Below are 21,741 nucleotides of genomic sequence, written 5' to 3'. Positions count from 1 at the left end.
CATCTTGGACCAGAAGGCAACATCGCATGGGATGCTAGCAGCATTCTGCAGGGGTTGCGGTAGGGGAAGGGGAAGGGGAAGTGGAAGGGGAGGGGGAAGGGGAAGGGATGGGCATAGTAGTGTATGGGCGGGGAGAGAGATTAACGCTGTCTAGCAGATTGTGCAGGGACTAGACTGCCAACAGGTGCACCATCAGAAGGTTGTGGGGCGGGGGGCGGGGGGGGGGAGGGGGGGGGGAGGGGGGGGGGGAGGAACAAAATAGGAGAAGAGCAGGGAAAGATGGGCAGATGCTTGGCAGAGGCCTGCAGATAAACAGGGTGGGAGACAAGAATGCAGAGGAGGTGATAGGATAGAGGGGGTGGAAACTGTTGGGTGGAGGGTGTGGAGACAGTATGTGACTGTAGGCTGAGGCCAGGATCATTATGGGAGCAGAGAATGTGCTGTAAGGATAACTCCCACCCGTGCAGTTCAGAAAAGCTGGTGGTGGAGGGAAGGATCCAGATGGCTCGTGTGGTGAAGCAGCTATTGAAATCAAGTCTTTATCTTCAGCTGCATGTTGTTCCACAGGGTGGTCTACCGGGCTCTTGGCCACAATTTGCAAGCGGCCATTCATCCAGGTGGACAGCTGATCACTAGTCATACCAATGTAAAAAGCTGTACAATGGTTGCAGCAGAGATGGTAAATGCCATGGCTGGTTTAACAGATGGCCCAGCCCCTGATGGTGTAGAATAAACCTGTCACAGGACTGGAATAGGAAGTGCTGGGTGGGTGGATCGGTTAGGTTTTGCACCTGGATCTTCCACAGGGATATGATTCTCATGGCAAGAGGTTGAGGTCAGGATGGCATAGGGATACACTAGGATGTTGTGGAAGTTGGGTGTCTCCACTGAAAAAATTTCAGCACTCATTGACCAACACCTCCAACCAATTGCTAATAATCTAGCCTCTCTCGTCAAAGACACCAACCACTCCCTTCACTGACTCTCCACCATCCCCACTCCTTTACCTTCTGGATTCCTGCTCGTTACTGTTGACGCCACCTCCCTATACACCAACATCACTCATGCCCATGGTCTTACCGCAATTGAACACTATCTTTCCCAATGTCCTTTAGACTCCAAATCCACTATCTCATTCCTCACACACCTTACTGACTTTATCCTAACCCACAACTACTACTCATTTGAAGGGAAGGATATAAACAAATCCGCGGCACAGCCATGGACACTCGCATGGCACCGTCCTACGCCAACCTTTTTATGGGCCATCTAGAGGATAATTTCCTAGCCTCTCTAAACATCAAACCCCTAGTCTGGTTAAGGTTCATTGGTGATATCTTCATGACCTGGACCCAGGGCCAAGACAGCCTATCTTCATTCCTTGCCAACCTCAACATCTTCTCTCCCATCCATTTCACGTGGTCCTCCTTGACCCAGCGTGCCACATTCCTAGAAGTTGACCTCCTACTTTCCGATGACTCTACCTGCATCTCTGTCCAAATTAAACCAACCAATGACCAACAGTACCTGCATTTTGACAGCTGTCATCCCTTTCACACCAAAAAGTCCCTCCCATACAGCCTGGCTACCTGGGGATGGTGTATCTGCAGTGACAAAAACTCCCTTGCTAAGTATGCTGGGTGTCTTGCCAAGGCGTTCACATACAGGCATTATCCCCCAGAACTAGTCCACAAACAGATCTCCCCAGCCATTTCTCCTCACAACCCCAATCCTCCCACCACCCCTAAAAACCAGCCACAAAGTTGTGCCCCCTTTGTCACCCAAAAAGAAGTGTCTCCTTCATCACCCAGTACTACCCTGGACTGGAACATACTTTGCCAGGGCTCTGATTACCTATCATCATGCCCTGAAATGAGGGACATCCTACCTGAGATGCTTCCCAACCTTCCTTAAGTGGTGATCTGTCGCCCAACCAACCTCCAAAGCATCCTAGAGGAACCCTATGCCACTCCCAATCCCAACCTCTTGTCGCAAGGATCATATCCCTGTGGAAGATCCAGATGCAAAACCTGCCCAATCCACCAACCCAACAATTCCTATTCCAGCCCTGTCACAGGTTTATCCTAGCCCATAAGGGACAGGGCCACCTGTGAAAGCAGCCACGTCATTTAATAGCTCTGCTGCAATCATTGCACAGCTTTTCATATTGGTATGACTACCTAGCAGCTGTCCACCAGGATGAACAGTTACCACCAAACTATGGCCGCAAGCAAGGTAGACCACCATGTGGCACAACATGCAACTGAACACAACACACTTTATTCCAATGACTGCTTCACTATCCAGGCAATCTGGATCCTTCCCTCCACCATCAGCTTTTCTGAACTGCACAGATGAAAGTTATCCTTACAACACATTCTCTGCTCCTGTAATGATCCTGGCCTCAAATTACAGTAAAATACTGTCCCCACACCCTTCACCCAATAGTTTCCACCCCCTCTGTCCATCATCTCCTCCCCATTTTCATCTCTCACCCTGTCTATTTATAGGCCTCTGCTAACGCATCCGCCCGTCTTTCCCGCTCCTTTATTTTTTTGTTCCTTTTATCCCCACCTCCCTGTCCCACAACCTCCTGATGCTACACTTGTTGGCAGTCTAGTCCCTGCATACTCCACCAGACAGTATTTGTCTCTCTTCCCACCCGCAAGTTACTATCCCTATCCCCTCCCCTTCATCTTCCTGTGAATATTGTGTGTGTGTGTGTGTGTGTGTGTGTGTGTGTGTGTCTCTCTTTACTGACAAAGGCTCTGGCTGAAAGCTATATGTGAGTGCCGTTTAATTGTGCCTGTCTGCAACTTGACAAGTCTTCTTTACGGTAAGTATCAATCTATCCTTCCCTACAATGCTGATATTCCTATCTGGAATTTCCACTGTTTAACTATGGATTCAAATTATGCAGTGATACACCAGAGGACAAATTCAACATGGAAAAAGATGAGTTAGATGATACGCTGCTTATTGGTCAATGTAAAGAATCTGAACCAAAACAAAAATTTATGACTTTCTAACTTCTGCTGGCAATTTTGTATATATCATTAAAGTAAAATTTAAGATCTATTTTTAAATTGTATTTTGTTGAAATACAAATACATGTACAAGTGCTGAAAATTTTTGTTTTTCTTTTTCAAAAATACGTATTCCACAGAAATTACATAAACGGCATGAAATACACTAATATATTGAACACATAAAGGCTTAAAGATGATATTACATTCAAGAATGCAATTTTCGGCTGATTTTGAGTCCCCTTTTACTAAAATTATTAATCCAACATTTTTCGGCATGTATAGGGAGTAATTGCAAATATTTTGTATGAATACTGAAGGAAATTATTGAATCCTCTTCAACATTTGTTGTTATACACTGTGCACAAAACTGCACTAAAAAAAGTATTATGGTGAAATGACTGATATATCAAACTTTTTGCAATTTCTAGACTTTTTGCAGATGTTCCAAAATTGCCAACATGTTACATATGAGATGTGCAGCAAATTTAACACTCTTTAAAACTGATAATGGGGTATTTTTACCTAAAATGCGCTGGAAGCGAGTTACTGAGGAAAAACTGAAAAAAGTGTGATTTCTTAGTGCTTTTTTCAAGATCATGGGCAGCACACAAGGGGGAAAAGGTCTAAAACTTGGATTTTTCAAGAGAGGCATAAACATACAACATACCTGAAAATCAGAGTTACTCAATTTTTTGCAATGCAAAATTTTATTTCTGCTAGCTTTTAAAGAAAAAGAAAAAATGCAATTTGGTGACAGAACTAAAAAATGAAAATGACAAGTTGCAAAATTTCCCACTGCAAGTAAGCTGTTGTAACATGTGTCAGCATCACCAAATTTCAGCAGAAGTGATCGATATTATTCGAAAAATGTGACATTAGGAATGCAATGCTTTTAACACATTCGTACAAAAGGAAACAATTCTCATATTATTTTACTTTGTATACAGTTCAGACCCATTTGGAATTTGCTAGTGTCCCATCGGTCACCTCCCCAGGTGGCGGATAGGGGAATGTTCACCAGATATGGTGTAAACTGAGGGAATAAAATATGCCTCTGAAACCTGGGCTCTGACAGCAAAGAATTCTGAATCACTGGATGCATTCAAGAGAAGGATACTCAGGAGACTCATTGGTACAATTTGTGATATGAAAAGATGGACGAGTAGATACAACCATGAGTTATATGCCACCTGCAAAGACAAGCCTGTTACAAAAATTGTGAAGTCATCTAGGCTCAGATGGACTGGCACATGGCATGGTTGAATACAAAAATACCAATAAATATAATACAGGGACAGCCAGGTGGACAGAGAGAATGTGGTTGACTGAAAACTATGTGGGAGGTCAGAGTCATAGAAGACCTTCAAAAGTACAGGAACTGGAAAATGCTGGTAAGGGACTGGGATAAGTGGAAGGAGATGGTTGAATAGGCCAAGACTCATCAGAAGTCAAGCAGCACCTTAAAAAATACACAGTGTTGCAAATAAGTAACAAGATTAATTTTTTTCCCAGGTACACTTTCAGGAACATCATCAAATGTTGTTACCATTTCACACACTAGATTGTGCTGAACATACAGACACTTCTGTCATGATGATGACTTGGCCAGTGCATGCACAGCCATCATGAAAGTAACACTGTGCAAGCAGTGGCAATGAAATGTAGCATCTTGGATCAAAAAGAAGGGACAAAATTTTGCTATAAATGTGAAAAAACATCATCAGAAGTTTACAAAGATACGCAGTGTGTTCACAGGGACAACTGTCTTGGCCATAGTCAAGTGTTCTGCTGCTTTCCACCACTTAATAATGGAAAATAATCTTTAGAAAATGTACTACCCATCAGACATCCCGTATATGCTTTGGGATGAAAATGTGAAAAAAACCAACAACATTGTCATCAGTGATACAGTGATACATGATTTACCATCCGAAAATTCGCAGTGAAACTTGGTATGAATAAGAAGCTGGCCAGGTTGATCTTAGACAAAGAGTTGCACATGAGAAAGATCTGGTCCCAGTTTACTCCACATTCACTGGCAGATGCGCAGAAAGAGCACTGAGTTGCATGCTGCACTGGTTTCATCACTGCAGTTAATGAAGATCACAATCTACTGAAACAACAGGCACTTTAACCCTTTAGTGACCAGTGGGAACTATAGTTCCCATTTATTTGTTTTCACTGTAAGTTCAGTGGTAATCCGTGTTCCCACTTCTAACTTGTGCAACCATCTCTGTTAGAGTGTGCTAACTATGTGTAGATTGTGAACGGTTAGGCAAAAGCTGCTGTATTTCTACCTTGTGAGTCAATCAATGCAGAAGCACAGTTTCCTCGTGAAGACGAGCCACTGTTTCGACCGCTACAGCATTTTTTGGATAGTGTGCTTTCCTTTTGCGTGTGAAGTGACTTGTGTTGTATTTATCTACTTTTATATTTATGAGGGAGATAGTATTCGTGTATATTTGCTGGATTTGACTGAAAATTATGTAAATATTACAAGGTAAGTTAGTGGAAGGAGAAGTGAAGTATTCTGCCCATTGGCTGTGGCAGAGTATAATAAAATAATGGGAGGAGTGGATAGATTTGATCTGCTGCGTGAACGGTATGCTGTAGGCCGTCATTCATGGAAGTGGTGGCACAAACTCTTTTCCTTTCTTGTGGATTTGGCAGTTGTCAATTCCTACGTTATGTGGAAGCTACTGAAGACAGAAGCAGACCAATTAACATTTAGATTTCACTTGGCAAGGCAACTTATCTCTGGCTTCTCAAGTTGTAAGAGAAGAGGAAGGCCTGTTCATTTCCAAACACCAAAAAGAGGAGTATCTGGAGTACCAGATGAAGTTTGTCTGGAGAAAGTTGGAACTCATTTCCCTACAAAAGGTACAACAAACAGAAGATGCTGCCAATGTAGCACCAAGAACAAAGAAAAGAGAACAAAAATAATGTGTAGCAACTGTCATGTACCTTTGTGTGTAGCACCATGCTTCTCTAAATTCCATAGCACATCACCTTAGCGAACTCAAAGGACAGTATGAACTAACACAAATAGAGTTCGGTGGGAACAATAGTTCCCACTACTTTTTTTATACTCGTAGGCTAAACTCTCACTTTCAAGGTTTAAACTATGATTTTATGAACGGTTTCTTAGCCCAATAAAGTGTTCATAAAAGTCTACAACTTCCGGAAATAATTTGGTTAAAGGGGAAATACTTCAGTGACATTGAGAACAACCAATGTGCTGTGACCAACAGACTGAAAGAGGCACACAACCAGGATTTCAAGCGTTCTCTCAATAACTTGCATGATCAATATAAACATTGTATGGAGGTGCAAAGAGATAATTTTGAAGCCTTGTAGCTGTGAAATTGCAATACATTCCTTAGCAATATTATGAAAAGGAAAGTTGCTTCTCACTATGTAGCAGAGATGCAGAGTCACAGACAGGCACAACTGAAAGACTGTCACATTATGAACTTTCAGTCAACAAGGCTTTTGTCGAAAATAGATTCTCTCTCTCTCTCTCTCTCTCTCTCTCTCTCTCTCTCTCTCTCTCTCACACACACACACACACACACACACACACACACACTGTGGCTTCAGTTGACAGAGGCTGCAGTCGTGTGTGTCTGAGTTGCATTTGCATGGGGGTGTGTGTGTGTGTGTGTGTGTGTGTGTGTGTGTGTGTGTGCGTGTGTGTGTGTTTGTGTGTGTGTGTGTGTGTGTGGGTGTGTGTTTTGTCTATTTTCGACAAAGGCCCTGCTGGTCGAAAGATTATAATGTGACAGTCTTTTTGTTGTGCCTATCTGTGACTCAACATCTCCACTATATGATGAGTAGCAACTTTCTTATTCATAATATCGTTACATTCCATCCTGGATTTTCCGTTGTTTGATTTAATGAATTCCTTAGCTTGGATGTAATACTAACTGTCTCTTACTTGGTGCACTGTGTATTTCTTCTTTTGTATTTTTCTTCTCTTGATTTCTTCAACCTATAAATGATGGTGCAGTAATTAAGCACTTTTTCCCCATGGTTTTGGTAAAATGGCTGTGTTATCAAGTAAATAATATACTAAGGCAACAATAAACAGCTGTCATACACACATTTCACCGCTTCCATTTAAACACAGAAATATGATAGAATGCAATGGTAAATGTATCAGTTACCACTTGAAAGCATGTGTCCATGCAGCAAGCACACATAAGACCACTGCTCCAAGCACCTGAAGTAGATGACAATGTCAACTGTCAAAATACTGTGCATAAAGTGGAATCACCAACTTGACTAGAACATATCATCACCAACCAATCACACCCAGCAATTAATTGGAATTACAGTAGTATCCTTCTCAGTTTTCCTGATACTGGAGTGCCACAATAATACTACAGTGTTATTCTCTTCCCTTCTTCTCTCTCTCTCTCTCTCTCTCTCTCTCTCTCTCTCTCTTTTAATACCTGCAAAATAACATGTGAGATCCAATTCATCCAATTCACCCACAATTCAGCTGAAAATTGGAACTAGGAAAGACCACTTGGGTGGGCAAGTTCAGGATAAATCTGACTGATAACAACCAGCTTGGACATAGTTTTGACAACACACCTTAAGCACATTTGAAATTGGTGGTCCTTCGCCTCTTAATTTCAATGAAATTAGATGACACTAGTTTCTTAAAACAGTTACACAGTAACTGGCACAAGCTGATAAAAGAACATGATCAATATATGAAAATGTGTGTACACCAGACTGAAGGCACTTAGAACAAATAATGTGTTGGAATATATAAACACTAAGACAAAACACTTTTTAATTCCAAACATCAGAGTTTTAGTTATAGTGCAGTGTGTGGCCACACCCACCCCTTTAATTCATCATCTGGAGATTGCATTTGGAGATCTTTCAAACTGCAACTCTCTGCACTATTTCAACCATGCTAGCATTTTAATTAACTACATACTAGTCATTCCCGCTTCATTTTAATTCAGTTCCAAACTGTGAGACTGCCATATCATTCTCTAACTTGAATGGTAGTGTCTTGGCTTTTGTTTCCCTCTTTGATGTATGCCACTGCAATTACTTACATTTTAAATGAACAACAAATAGTAAGGTGACATTTTCTTACTGCTACAATTTTCCTATCTTGTTCCTCTTTGTTTCAGAAGCTACCTCTTACCAAATTCTGGTTTTTCTCGTTATCTTGGGAATTAGCAATTAATCTTGAGAATGGTACAAACTTTCCTACTTGTATTAGGTAATTCCAAGTCTGAGTTATCCAAATCAAGCAAGCACTTGTTTTATATGCTCCTATGGTTTTGGTCTAGAATCTCACACCACTAAACTTACACTGTCACTGAAGCAGATTTTATATCAATATGTGAACTCTGTAACATGCTTATGAAACACTAAAATATCTCTCTGAAATGTCTACACCCACAATTCAAGTTTTCGTCACCTTTACTAAATGAAAAATCCTCTAAAGCATTCTTTCATTACTGTCTATTTCATTCACATTGTCATAACAACTGTTAACCTAAAGTTATCTATTATTTCCCCTTTCTTACTTTGTGTTCAACAATCCTGAACACTTTTTTTAAAAACTACTTCAACATAAAAACCAAGTGAAAAGGCACAGTGTATGCCACACTGGACTCACATTTGGGAGGAAGATTGTTCAAATCCCTCATCTGACCATCCAGATTTAGGTTTTCCAAAGGATGCAGCTTACTTTCTTCCCCTTCCTTTCATTATATGAGCTTGGGCTCTGACTCTAATGACTTCACTATCAAGAGGACATTTAAACTCTAATCTTCCACCCTTTTTTCAATGTAAAATATGACATCTGCTATGATGTTAAGCAAACAACTGTTTACATCTCATAAAGATAAACACAAACATTATACTGAGACCACATAGAATATGTTATACCGTAATTTGTATATAATTTATAACATCCTGTCTCAAAATTCAAAAGCATGTGGATAATACATATAAAAATGAAAGAATATTTACATGTGACAGAGCTGTAGTAAAACAATTTTTGGCAGCTGTAATATCGTCTTTCTTCCAGTAACACTCTCCCAGTTCATTCCACGCATCTACAAATTTTGGGTCGAGTTTCAGTGCTTTCGACAACATTTCCTCAGCCTCAGCATTAAACTGAGGTGTGACATTCAGAGCCCTCCCCCTGAGGTAACAGTACATTGCTTTGTTAGCTTTTGATGCAGGATCTGCAAAAGAACACATGGTCAATAAAATATAGTGTAATGAATTATCAGAACATAGTTCTACATGTATCCAACGACTGAAAAATGGTCCTTCAGTTTCATACTCTATTAACAATTTCTGTCCTTGTTTGCCTCTGGTATTAAAAATAAATTATGCAAAACATTCCTCACAGCTATTAACTACTCAAACAATAAAGTGCTGAATAAAATGGTATCATATGAAAACAACAGTTAGCATCTGAAAATTTTCATGTGAATTTCCCAGTTGTTTAACTAGTGCTTGTGTACATATATATTATCATGAAGCCAGGCAACGTGAAAGCTTAGCTTTCCACATCACTGTTTCTGAATTATGTATCTAGGCTTCAAGCATGTTTGACACTACTTCTTAGATGTTATTTACTGTCTCCACAAAATCTGATAAGCTGCCAAAATTTTCCATGCAGCTTGAGTTTATGCTTTTTTTCAGTTACTGGCAACCTGGACAAGGTCTTATCGACATTCCTTCTTTATACTCTGTATTGATGCTATTAGACCTTGCTTGATCTGTGGACACATTGTGAGGGGAAAAGTTCTTATTAGTAGCAAAACCATGTTCAGATGCCATCTTTTGTGTTTTGTACGGATTTAATAAACATTTTACTCATTATGCACAAAATTTTCTATTTTAAGTTTCTCAATAATAATTTTGTGCAGTGTTGCCCAGTGCACACCAATGGACATTTCACATGAACATAAGCAACTGTGAACTGACATTTTTTTTAACACATGATAAAGAAGGTCCTCTATCTGGATGGATGACCTGCTACTCATCAACTTTATCATTCACATTTTTTATGGACTTCCCTAAATCACACCACCATTGGGTTATTTATACTTAATGCATTGCTCAAGATCCATAAAAGTCACAGAGTTTATGGAGAATTTCAGAGGCAGTCAGTCCGTTTTCAACAAGAAATCACCAACTGTATACACTTACAGCATGGTCATTTATTTCTCCAGCCATCTGGGAGCTTTGGCTATTCCTGGGTTGAAAATCTGTGCGTGCTACTGCTCAAGTGAAAGCTGACCATTGAAGGCACTTATATTTAATTGCCAATCACACCTTACTATCAAGAACTGCCTCATATGGCTGGTTCTTTTATTAATTTGTCTGCATGCTTCCTGTATATAAGTTCAATGATGTTTATCAGGTGGTTTGTTTGAAGCCTTTACTACATATTACACTCCAACAAATGTCTGTCAAAACCTTTTAACACAATCTGTAAGTATGCAAGCCTGCAAAGAGTGACAGACTGTAATTTTGCATGACAACAAAGAGGCAGTAGTCTCATAGAAAAACTGTGATGCAATGCGCCTCACACAATGTCCCAAAGAGTTATCAACAAGTATTGCACTGGAAAAGCCTCAGAAAAGAAAATATATGCTAGTAATAGTTCAAATGGGGTATAATAGCCCAAGGAAAGGCTAAAACTAGAACAAATATGCTGTCAGTGCTCCAAATGTAGATAAATATGCAATTATGAGGGGATTTCAATAAGTAATACAACCCATTTTTTTCTGATAACAGATTTGTTTTATTCAGAATTCCAGTACACCACATTATTCTCCATTCCTTTGGCCATGAAATGCTATTTTTCAACATAGTCCCCACTCAATGTGATGGCCTTACATCACCCTACTGGGAGGGATTGTATGTCGTGTGGTACCACTCTACTGGTCAATATCAAAGCCAACATCTTGTTGCATCAATAACCTCAACATCATATTGCATCAATATCCTCCCCATTATCCATGTACTGCTTCCCAGAAAGTGCATCCTTCACTGGGCCAAACAGATGGAAGTCGGAAGGTGTGACATCCGGGCTGGTGGATGAGGAAGAACAGTTCAATAAGGTTTTGTGAGCTCCTGTCGGTTGCGTAGACTTGTGTAAGGCCTTGCACTGTCATGGAGAAGGAGAAGTTCATTTGCATTCTTGTGGTGACAAAACACTGAGGTCATTTGTTCAATTTCTTGAGGATATCGCAATAGACTTCACAGTTGATCATAGCACAATGATGGAGGATATCAAACAGAATAACCCTTTCAGAGTATCACAAGTTCAACGTCATGACTTTACCAGCTTCATGTAAATGTGTTGGTATGACCGATCTTTCTCTCATTGTGTTCCCCCCACTCCATTTTTTTGGCTGCTGTGCATCCGAAAAAATGTTTATGTTTTGCCATCCCAAGAACCATCAATAATAGTACAAAAAATACACTCAAAATTGTTTTCCTGTAATTTCATTTGTTTGCACTTATTATATTTACAGCTTGAAATTTTTTCATTGTTACAAATTAATTAATTAATTAATTAATTTATTTATTTTTATGAGGGACATTCAATAAGTAATGCAACACATTTCTTTCTCAGTCAGTTTTGGTTGAAAAAATGCAGAATGTGCTGTCGGACATTACGGGATATTCCAGCTTCATCCTCTATAGTCTCGTGTAGTTCCAATAGGTGGCAGCACTATATGTAGCCTTCAAAATGGTGTCTGTAATGGAGGTGTGTTCCAAGCAGAGAGTTGTCATTGAGTTTCTTTTAGCGGAAAACCAGAGCATCACATATATTCAATGGTGCTTCCAGAATATATATGGAGACCTGGCTGTGAATAAAAGAATGGTGAGACACAAAGGAATTAGACATTTGCTAGTGCTGACACACGCGTCCACCAATAGAGCTACTCAAAGGTGTGTGCCCACAGGGCTATTGCCACCTAACAGAAGACCATAAAAAGCAATAAAAGACCATCTATCTGGAATTGCTTGCATGTGATGAGGCTGATCGTGAAAATTCTTTGTTGACTGTTGTCACAGGCAATGAAATGTGTTCATCACTTTGAACCAGAAACAAAATGGCAATCCATGGAGTGGCGCCACACCACCTCTCCTTTGAAGAAAAAGTTCAGACAAGAGAACTTAAAGACTCCCTCAATTTTTCACATATTAGTCAGAATAAGTTTAATTATAAATGCACAGACCATTACAAATCTGACAAATCATGGGACAAAAAGATAGAAAAGCAATTTTGTAAAAGCGGGAAGCAAATGGGAAATGAATAAGAAGCAGATTATGGGCACTAGTGGAATAAATACGTAGCACAGTGTAAAGTTAAATGTAAAAAGTGTATACGGTTTATGGAAAGAGGCACAGGCTGTATGATGATTTCATTTAAGTGGATGGCGATGCACAGGTGTCAGATTCATTTCCAAAATCATGTCCCCATCCCCTGCCCCCTCATCAGCTTCTTACTCGCCAGTACTTCACTATGGTCACCTCTTTTTAATTCACTCTATATTTCAATGAATCTGTGAATCCTCAGCCACACAGTTCTCTCATTGTTTTCCTTCCAACAATATTCATCCTGCACTAAGTGCTTGGCTAGTCATATCACTACTTACACGATACTGAGCCTTCTTTGATGCCTATTCCAATTTATGATTTATGTGCATATCTACAGCTTAATGTCAACACCACATGGAGAGTAGCTGCTATAATTTAATCTCAACTTTGTCCTACATCTGAATTTTGATGCTATTGTAAAAATGAACATAAACTTCTCACAACATTTCAGTATATACTGTCTTACCTAGTTGGATTCTTTCTGAATTATAAATTTCTTCGATGTTAAAAAACATCTTCACATAGGTGTGGTTTACATGCACATAAAATCTACCACAATTAGTTTGGAAATGTTAACATTTCTATGCTCAGTGTACTTTTACCTCTAGCCATAAAAGTGACAGAGATGGTCTTTTTGAATTGTGATGTGCATTTGTTACAACCAATTTCTGTCAGCTCTTTCTTGGTATTTTTAAATAAATTTTGCTATGTGATGCTCTTTCCAACAATGCCAAAAGCCATCATCTCTCCATTATTTTGAATTTAATTAGTAACAAATAATGGAGTTTTACTCTTGCCTCTTGCAGATGTCTCCAAAACTAATCTTCTGCATTCATCTGTTACGACACATTCCACACTAGAAAAAAGATCTATCACCTCAAATTGTATACTTGTAACAACCTCAAATTGTATACTTGTTACAAAGAATACAGTAACAAATTGCCTGCAAATCTGAATATCCACAGTGAACCAACTTATAGGATGGGCACACCGCAAAGAAATGACAAAGAGTGTTAAGCAAAGGCTTGATTCTGATATTTCTTCAACATCATCATCCATTTAGGTAATTTTCCTCCTTATTTCAAATACTTTACATTTGAGTCACTCAAAATGGGCTGCTAAATATCTGGTGTCTGTGGAAGGGCACCCACCCCTTCTACACACTTCACAAAATCCACAAACGTAACTGTTGTAACTTGGACACACAACACAACCAAGAATGTTAGTATAACTTTATTAGATTGTGACATGTATGCCAATCACCATAACACAATAAGATAAGGCAAATGCATACAAGCAGTAATCACATGATAACTGGGCATGAGCATAGCACGTCAGGGTTTAAATAAGCACTTGCCAATAGGACTCTATCGGAAATTCACAGTGTTGCTCTTTTGTGGTACACTATTGCAGATGACAACACACTGCTAACGTGTGTGGCTTTAAAGTGTGTGGATATTACTTCATTCCTCTTTCTTTCAGGAACATCTTGGATTCACAAGATGTCAGTGGTGTCTTCTTCCACAAGGCTCTGACTGAGATGAGGTGCTGAGGCTTAGGTCGGAAGTAACTGGGGTGTGGGTAGTGTCACAGTCCACCTTCTTGTGTTAACCCATATGATAGGATGGGTGATGTCGGTGCAGGCTCCATGTCCACATCAGGTCTAGGGGCTAATGGTGGCAGTATCCACACAGCTGGCTCTGTGTGGATGGCAGCTGCATTGGTACAGGTAGTGGTATTGGAGAAGCTGCACCAGATTCATCCTTCGGTTCACGGGGGACCCCTTGTATGTCGTGGCAGGGACCCAGCCACATCAGGCAATCTGCAGAGCAACACCGACTGGCGTGGCGACATTGGTGTCCACTGTCCAGTCATCCATGCACAGGCACAACTGGTTGTAATGATGTGTACTACTCCATACAGACATGGCAGAGACGGCAGCCACGGTGATGGGTAACAATCAAACCCGTGTGCCCAAACAGCCACCCTGGGCCAGAAATGGGATGATGGCTGTGTACGTTGGCATCCCTGGACGGGCCACAGGAGATGCAGTACCATCCGGGGATGGCATTGTGGAGCAGTTCAGTGGGGCTGTTATCACCAAATGGCGTGAACTGATCGGAAGACAGAAATTGATTCAAGACAACATCAGACAGGAAACAGGTATGTACATTTTCATTTGGGTTTTGAATGTTCTAACTAACCTTTCAGCCTCACCGTTGAAAATGTGGCAAAGCCCGTGGGTATTGCAGAAGGGGGCAAACTCCTGCGACACAAACTGAGGGCCATTATCAGAGACCAACATTGCTGCAAGTCCTTTGATGAAACAAATTTTCGACAGGGCTGCCAAAATAGCACAGGCCGAAGTTGATGGGCAATGAACAACATATGGGAACCGAGAGAAAGCATCAATTAAGGAATGTGCCAGTGAATCAATGTGGAGATGGTCCCAGGCATGCAAAGGTTGTGGCCACAGAGACAACTTCGCCTGCAGGGCAGCTTGTTGCAATACGCATTGAGAATATGCCGTAACCGAATGAGTGATGTCATCGTCCAACCCAGGCCAGAAAAATGACGGCAGGCTAACACATTGGCACGTGACACCCCTCTGTAATCAGCATGCAGCAATTGTATGATCTCCAAACAGAGACCTGAGGGAGGAGCTGAACAGTCTGTATCAAGGAGTAGAACACAATCAATGACAAAGAAATGATTCTGAAACACACAGTAGTTACAGAGGGGGTCGGATACCCACAACTGAGGTGCCTCAGGCCAGCCATGTTGTATTCACTTGTATCACTTTCTGTAAAATCAGATCGATGGCACCAGCTTGCACGACCCGAGTGCTAGTGATTGGAAGACTATCAACAGTTTTTTGAGTGCATTCATCAACATGGAAACATAGTAACTCCTTCTGATCAAACACTGGGTCCCAACCAGCCAGAAGACGGGAAAGCATGTCAGCATTCGCATGTTTAGCCATGGGGCAGAAGTGAATTACGTAGTTTTACTGAGAAAGGAACAGTGCCCAATGCTGAAAGCAATGTGTTGCTTTGTCTGGCAATGACACTGAGGTGTTAAACAGTGAAACTAACAGCTTGTGATCCATGATGAGATGGAATTTTACACCAAACAGGAAAACATGAAACTTCTTTATGCCACAAACAACGATGAATTTGTGAATATCTAGTGAATATTTGTGAATATTTAGTCTGAGCCAAATTAAGTATCTTTGATGCATATGCAATAGGCCTCTTGGAGCCATCAGAATATTTATGATGTAACAAGCCCCTAGCCCATGTTGGGATGCATCTGTTGCTAACACTAAATGTTGACCCAGTTGATGTGTTACGAGGCAAGATGCAGATTGTAACATACACTTCAGTTTGTAAAACACCATTTCACATGCCTGTTACCTGTGGAAGTATGTTCCCTTATGCATCAAGGCATGTAACAGTTGTGCAACAAGCACCGCCACCAGCAAAAACTGGTGATAATAAGCAGTCTTACCTAAAAAAACCTGAAGTTCCTTGACTGATGTAGGACTGGGAAGAGCCACAACAGCAGAGACAATCTGATGAAGGTGTCTAACACCAACACTCGAGACCTCGAAACCAAAATAAAGAATAGATGGCTGAAAGAAGTGGCACTTTTCCAAACTGCATTTTTACCCGGTGGCCTGTAACACTGAAAAAAGCGTACTTGAGATGTTCGGCAGTGGAGGAGCCAGAGACCCAAATATCATGAAGATAGTTGGGACAGCCAGGCACATACCTCGTGAATTGTTCAAGAATCCGTTGAAAAATCACTGGAGCGCTAGCCACGCTAAATGGTAACTGCAAGTATTGCTACAAGGCAAAAGGCGTGTTAATGGTCAAGAGTTGTTGAGAGTCAGCATCAATGGAAAGCTGCAGATATGCATCAGAGAAGTCGATCTTGGAAAAATACTGACCACCAGTGAGCTTAGCAAAAAGTTCATCAGGGCACGCAAGGGACACGTGTCAATGAAACACTGAGCACTGATAGAAGCTTTGAAGGGGAAGTAAGTCAGCTGTGCCCTTTCAGAGGAACCATCCAGGCATTTACCTGGAGCGATTTAGGGAAATCACAGAAAACCTAAATCAGAATGGCTGGACTTGGGATTGAACCATCATCCTCCCGAATGTGAGTCCAGTGTGCTAAACACTGCGCCACCTCGCTCAGTTGAAATGGAGTCTGGCTGAAGGTTTCATGGTGATGTGGACTTTGAAATTATTGGCACAACCCAAAACCACAAAAAACATGATGAAAAATTCGGAGCATAAAGAGTAAAACAGTGTGTAAGGCACTTGATCAGAGATGAGATTAACTTCATAGGAAATAGTAAATCCGAGAAGGTTAAAGGCATTCAAGCCAAACAAGTTTTCGCTGCGTGCACTGTTCACCGCTATAACAGATTTACATGTGACTGGAACCAAGAAATTACCTAATATCGGAACACTTTGTTGATTTTAAGTGACTAATGTATGTGACACTGGCGCTAAAGGGGGAGAACCCAAGTCCATGTATGTCTGCAAGTTGAGTATTGACACAGCAGCACAAGTGTCAACTTGCATGTGTAGAACCTTCTGATGAACCTTGACATCAATAAAAAGATTATTGGGTGCAACAGAGATTGCTGATACACAATTGACATCCATGACAATGTCTGCAATAGGCTGTTGGGATTTTACATTACAAACAGGAGCAATGTGGCCCGTTTTGTTGCACTGGCAGCAAATGGTCCACAACTTGGGACAATCCAGCCTATCATAAGTGACAAAACACAATGGACAAGAGGGAAGTGTGGAATGCTTGTGCTGTTTTTCATTACCAGGCTTGTTGTGCTGTTGCTGCAGCTGTGGCTGCTGCAGTGAGTTGGGCCAGCCGCCATGATGTTTTGCTCATGCGCGGACCACTGTCACCACATCGTTCCCCTGTGAACTGTCCGATAAACAGTGGGGAGGGGGGGAGGGAAGTGGGTTGAACTTCTGCAACCTCACACCACAATTCAGTTTGAGTACCCGTGGCTCTAGAAACCACAAATGATTGTGCAATAGTCAGAATATCGGAGAGGGAGGGGTTTTTACATTGAAGGGCCCACTCATGAACCTCATAATTGGGGGCCAACTGAATTACTGCATCACAAACTACTTAGTCGGTGTACAACTCCTTATATATATCAGTGTCAAACTGACAATGACAGCTGAAACTGTGAAGCTTAGCTGCACAGGTCTTATAGGAATGTTCCGGATTCTTGCAATGCCGATAGAACTCAACTCGAGTGGCAATGACATGCGGCCATTCACAGCAGTATTTTGAACTAAGGTCGCACGTGTTATCAAAAGAGAGTGAAGCCAGATCCAGCAGGGGGACCAGATATCAAAGGAGTTGATACATGTGAGCCGATAACTGCCAATCGAAATGCATGTAAATTCTGCAGCAGCTGTTTCTTGTACACTTCCCATTGTTCGAAAGTCTCATCATAAGTTGGGAATGGCAGGGGATAAATAACCAGGGTAGCAACAGGCAAAACAGGAGGTGCAAGGGGTGACGCAGCAAGTGACATAGATTGAGATGGACCCGAACAGGCCAAAACAGAGGCAAGTGTTTGCAATACCTGGGTTTGATTGTGTCACATTGTGCCAAACGCCTCCTGCTGTTGGCTGAGATGCTGCAACGCTGCAGTAAGAACCTGTTGTTGATTAACCAGTTGGTATAGAAACTCATCAGCAACACCATCAGTAATCATCGGCGCAACATTCTGCCAACTGCTGGGTTCCTCAATGGTAGACATCTGTTCCTGACACAGAACTGTTTGAGAACCATCACATGAATGTCCTCTTCATTGGAAAATTGTGATGACTGCATATTGGTTTCTCCATTGCATAGACATTTTCATCTGTGGTGGACATCGAAGGCCTTCCTTGACGATTGCTTCTGTATGGTCTCGGTCAAATTATTGTCACCATTTGGCCATGGTCAGACATGACATTGCATGTGGCCAAAATTTCGTGGAGAATCTGTGTGCAATATAGATACTTTGCCCACGTGAATCATAAGGTCCTGCCTCTTTGATTTTGTAGTATGTTTCCAGTTGCTTTGTCATTTCACTTTCACCCTGTGATGCAACTGTTACCCATACTGCAGCAGATCTGTCTTTACAGGAAACCCAGAACATGTACTCTCTTCTGACAGTGCATCACTTTTACTACATTATGGTCTTAGCTTGGGACAACACGTGTAACTTACTTTTTGATGAATCCAGATATCTTCTGTTTTTCTACCTCTACATGTGTCTCATCACCAGTAGAAATCATTGGAGAATTACTCTGAACCATTTTTATTTCAAATGCCTTAAAAATTCAGTCATGATTTGAACCATTAACAAGACTTTTGAGAGAAAAGAAACTTCATGATAATGATTCCTCACATTCTGAGGAAAAAAGATCTGAAAAACAGATTTCGGCTGCCATCATTTTGAGAGGTAAATTACTCTAAACTACTCAAGTTTTAAACACTCTTCTTTTTTCTTGTAGAGGTGTAGGGACAAAATGAGAACTGCCTCAGTTGGGACTGAGGCAGAATAGGAAAGTTCTCTCGACAAAAAGACGTGTTCAGCTCCAGTGTCTCAGCAGGTGGGCCATGGTCCTTTGACCTGCCGTGTAGTTGGCAACAGCTCTGTTTTTTGAAGTCAAAAGTTTACATGATTGTGGCACCAGTATAGCCATAAAAGGCCTGGTCATCACTGCTTTCTGCCCTGTTAAGTTCTTTGAAATGGACCAGCAGCTGCAGCTTAGCACAGTCGTGACACATCTCTCTACAGCCATTTACCACCTTGCAGTTAGCAGCAGTTTATCTGCTCATCATCTCGAACAGAATGCGGCAATGTTGTTCATGAATGCTCACCATGTTGATTGCATGGCGAGCATGAGTATCTAGTGCTACTGGTACAAGCACAAATCAATAGAACAAGCCATGTGATAAGATTCATCACAGTCTCCCCCTACGTCACTTTGATCTGCTCTCTGCGGTCCAGTACTCTGTCTCAGGCTTCTGTGTACTTAACTACAGTTTAGGTATGTGTGCTCTGTGTTGTTCATAATGTTAGGGAAGTCTGCCATCACCTAAATGTTGTGCTCTACTTTATTCATATGTCAGAGTACTGAATGTCTGAGTTACTCCTTATTTCTTAATTATTAGAGCTGTGGTATACTCCCAGTTTCCAGTATCTGACAAATTGGGGACTATAGAGAATAGAAAGGAGCATATAGAGAGGAGAAAATATACGAGGTTGTTGCTGCTGCTGGTTGTCATGGTCATAATTCTGTTGTCATGGTCATAATTCTGATAACGTACTAGAAGCCCCATTGGTCCCTCAGTAGTTATTAGTATTTCAAGTAAATACTCATGACTCAAACACTTTGTGATTGGAGAACAGCTTTGATATTCTTGATGAAAATCGTGTGAAGGTAATGACTTGCCAAACACTCGAGGTGCCATGTCATTGATAGCCACATAAACAGAACTGAGAACATCGCTAGCTTTTAGACAAATCCTTCTTCAAAGCTGTAGAGTACATGTACATCTGTACAGCTACACTGTCCCAGCCGACTTAACTACACCAGATGGAGTGGAGCCTCATGTTGTCAGACTGGGCAAGGGGAAATAAGAGGGAAGCAGGAAGTGGAAAGGAGAATTGGGGTAGGGCAGCTGATGGCTCACAGGGAGGTAGAATTGTGGCACTGGTGTGCTCTTTCTAGCTGGAGATGGGGAGTTGTGTGCAGTGCACGGTGACACAATCAAGTGGATTGCGAGAGGGAGTCAGAACACGGGAAGAGTGAGACTGTGAAGAGGAATGAGTAAGTGAGTGAGTGCAGGACAAGTGGAGCTGAGGTAAGAGTGTGGGGGTGGGAGATGACAGGAGCTGGTGGGAACTGACGCCAGGAGGGTTACAAGGTCAAAGAATGTACTGTGAGGGCAATTTTTGTCTACACAATTGGGAGGAGCTGGTGTTAGAGACAAGGCTCTGAATTGCAAGGATTGTGAAGTAGCCACTGAAATTGAGCATGTTGTGGTCAGCTGAGTGTTCCACCACTGGGTTGTCGACTAAGCTTTAAAATGCAGTTTGGCGGTCGCCATTAAGTCGGGTAGACAGCTGGTAGGTGCTCATACCCTAATAAAATGCTGTGCACAAATTATAACAAATCTGGTATACATGATATAACTGCTTCTGCAGTTGGTCCTGCTTCTGATAGGACTGGGTAAGCCTGTGATAGGAACAGGGCAAGATGTACCAAGTGGGCATATCACTTTCCACGGGAGTATGACCCCTATGGCAAACGGTTGGGAGTAGATTTGAAATGGGGATGAATGAGTATATTGTGTAGATTGAGTGAGCAGTGGGACACCACTTCGGCAGGAGTGGAAAGGATTTTGTATGGGGTGTTTCTCACTACCAGGCACCATGATAAGAAGTGGAAGACCTTTTCAAGAATAAATATCAGTTGTTCCATTCCAGGATGATACTGAGGGACATAGGGGTGTGCTCCTTTGCACCTGATTTCTGGAGTGGTGGTTGGGATATTAGGGGAGTGTGTGGATATGGCTCAGTAGATCTGTTTACAAACTAAGTTTGGGGCATAATACCAATTTGTGATACCTTATTAAAAACTTCAGCAGAGTGAGTGAGGGAGTGTTCATCACTGCAGACGCACTGACCACAGTGGCTGGACTATATGGGAGAGATTTTATGGTGAGGAAGAGATGACAGCTATCAAAATGCAGATAATGTTGATCATTAGTGTGTGTGATATGGTAGAGTTTTGTAGGGAGCAGTCGGAGAGGCAGAGGTTGACATCCAGGGTGCTTGGCTCAGAGGACCAGTTGAGGCTGATAAGAGAGAAAGTGTTGAGGCTGTGGAGGAATGAGGATGGCATGTCTTGGCTCTCGTAACAGGTCGTGAATACACTATCAATGAACCAGAAGCAGACAAGGGGTTTGCAATTTTGGCTGGCTTGCAAGGTTTTCACTAGATGGCCTATGAATTGGTTGGCACAAGATGTTATCCTGCAGCTACTTGTGGCTGTGTATTGTGGATTTGTATATGTATGTTCCCCTTAAAGGAGAAGTTGTTATTAGAGATGGGGGATCCGCTCCTGAACTGATTCATAGAGTTGAATCTTTCAAAGGACTGAACAATCAGTGATTCAGAAAAAAAGAACGGTTGCTCCAAATGTTTCCCACAGCAGAGAGAGAGAGAGAGAGAGAGAGAGAGAGAGAGAGAGAGAGAGTCGGAGCAGATCAG

General features: G+C 41.6%; 1 protein-coding gene across 1 annotated transcript in view; it reads right to left on the bottom strand.

Annotated features, from left to right (window-relative positions):
* Positions 1–21,741, bottom strand: part of LOC126412047 (tetratricopeptide repeat protein 5-like) — a 140,949-nt gene that overhangs the window by 64,056 nt on the left and 55,152 nt on the right. The window contains exon 3 of the mRNA XM_050081426.1: positions 9,036–9,253. Coding sequence (XP_049937383.1) covers positions 9,036–9,253 — 218 coding nt within the window. The remainder of the gene's footprint in view (positions 1–9,035; positions 9,254–21,741) is intronic.

The sequence above is a fragment of the Schistocerca serialis genome, chromosome 7 (genome assembly GCF_023864345.2).
Source record: "Schistocerca serialis cubense isolate TAMUIC-IGC-003099 chromosome 7, iqSchSeri2.2, whole genome shotgun sequence".
In the NCBI taxonomy this organism is placed as follows: Eukaryota; Metazoa; Arthropoda; class Insecta; order Orthoptera; family Acrididae; genus Schistocerca; species Schistocerca serialis.
The sequence above is the reverse complement of the archived record's forward strand: the minus strand, read 5'-3'. Positions and strand labels throughout refer to the sequence as shown.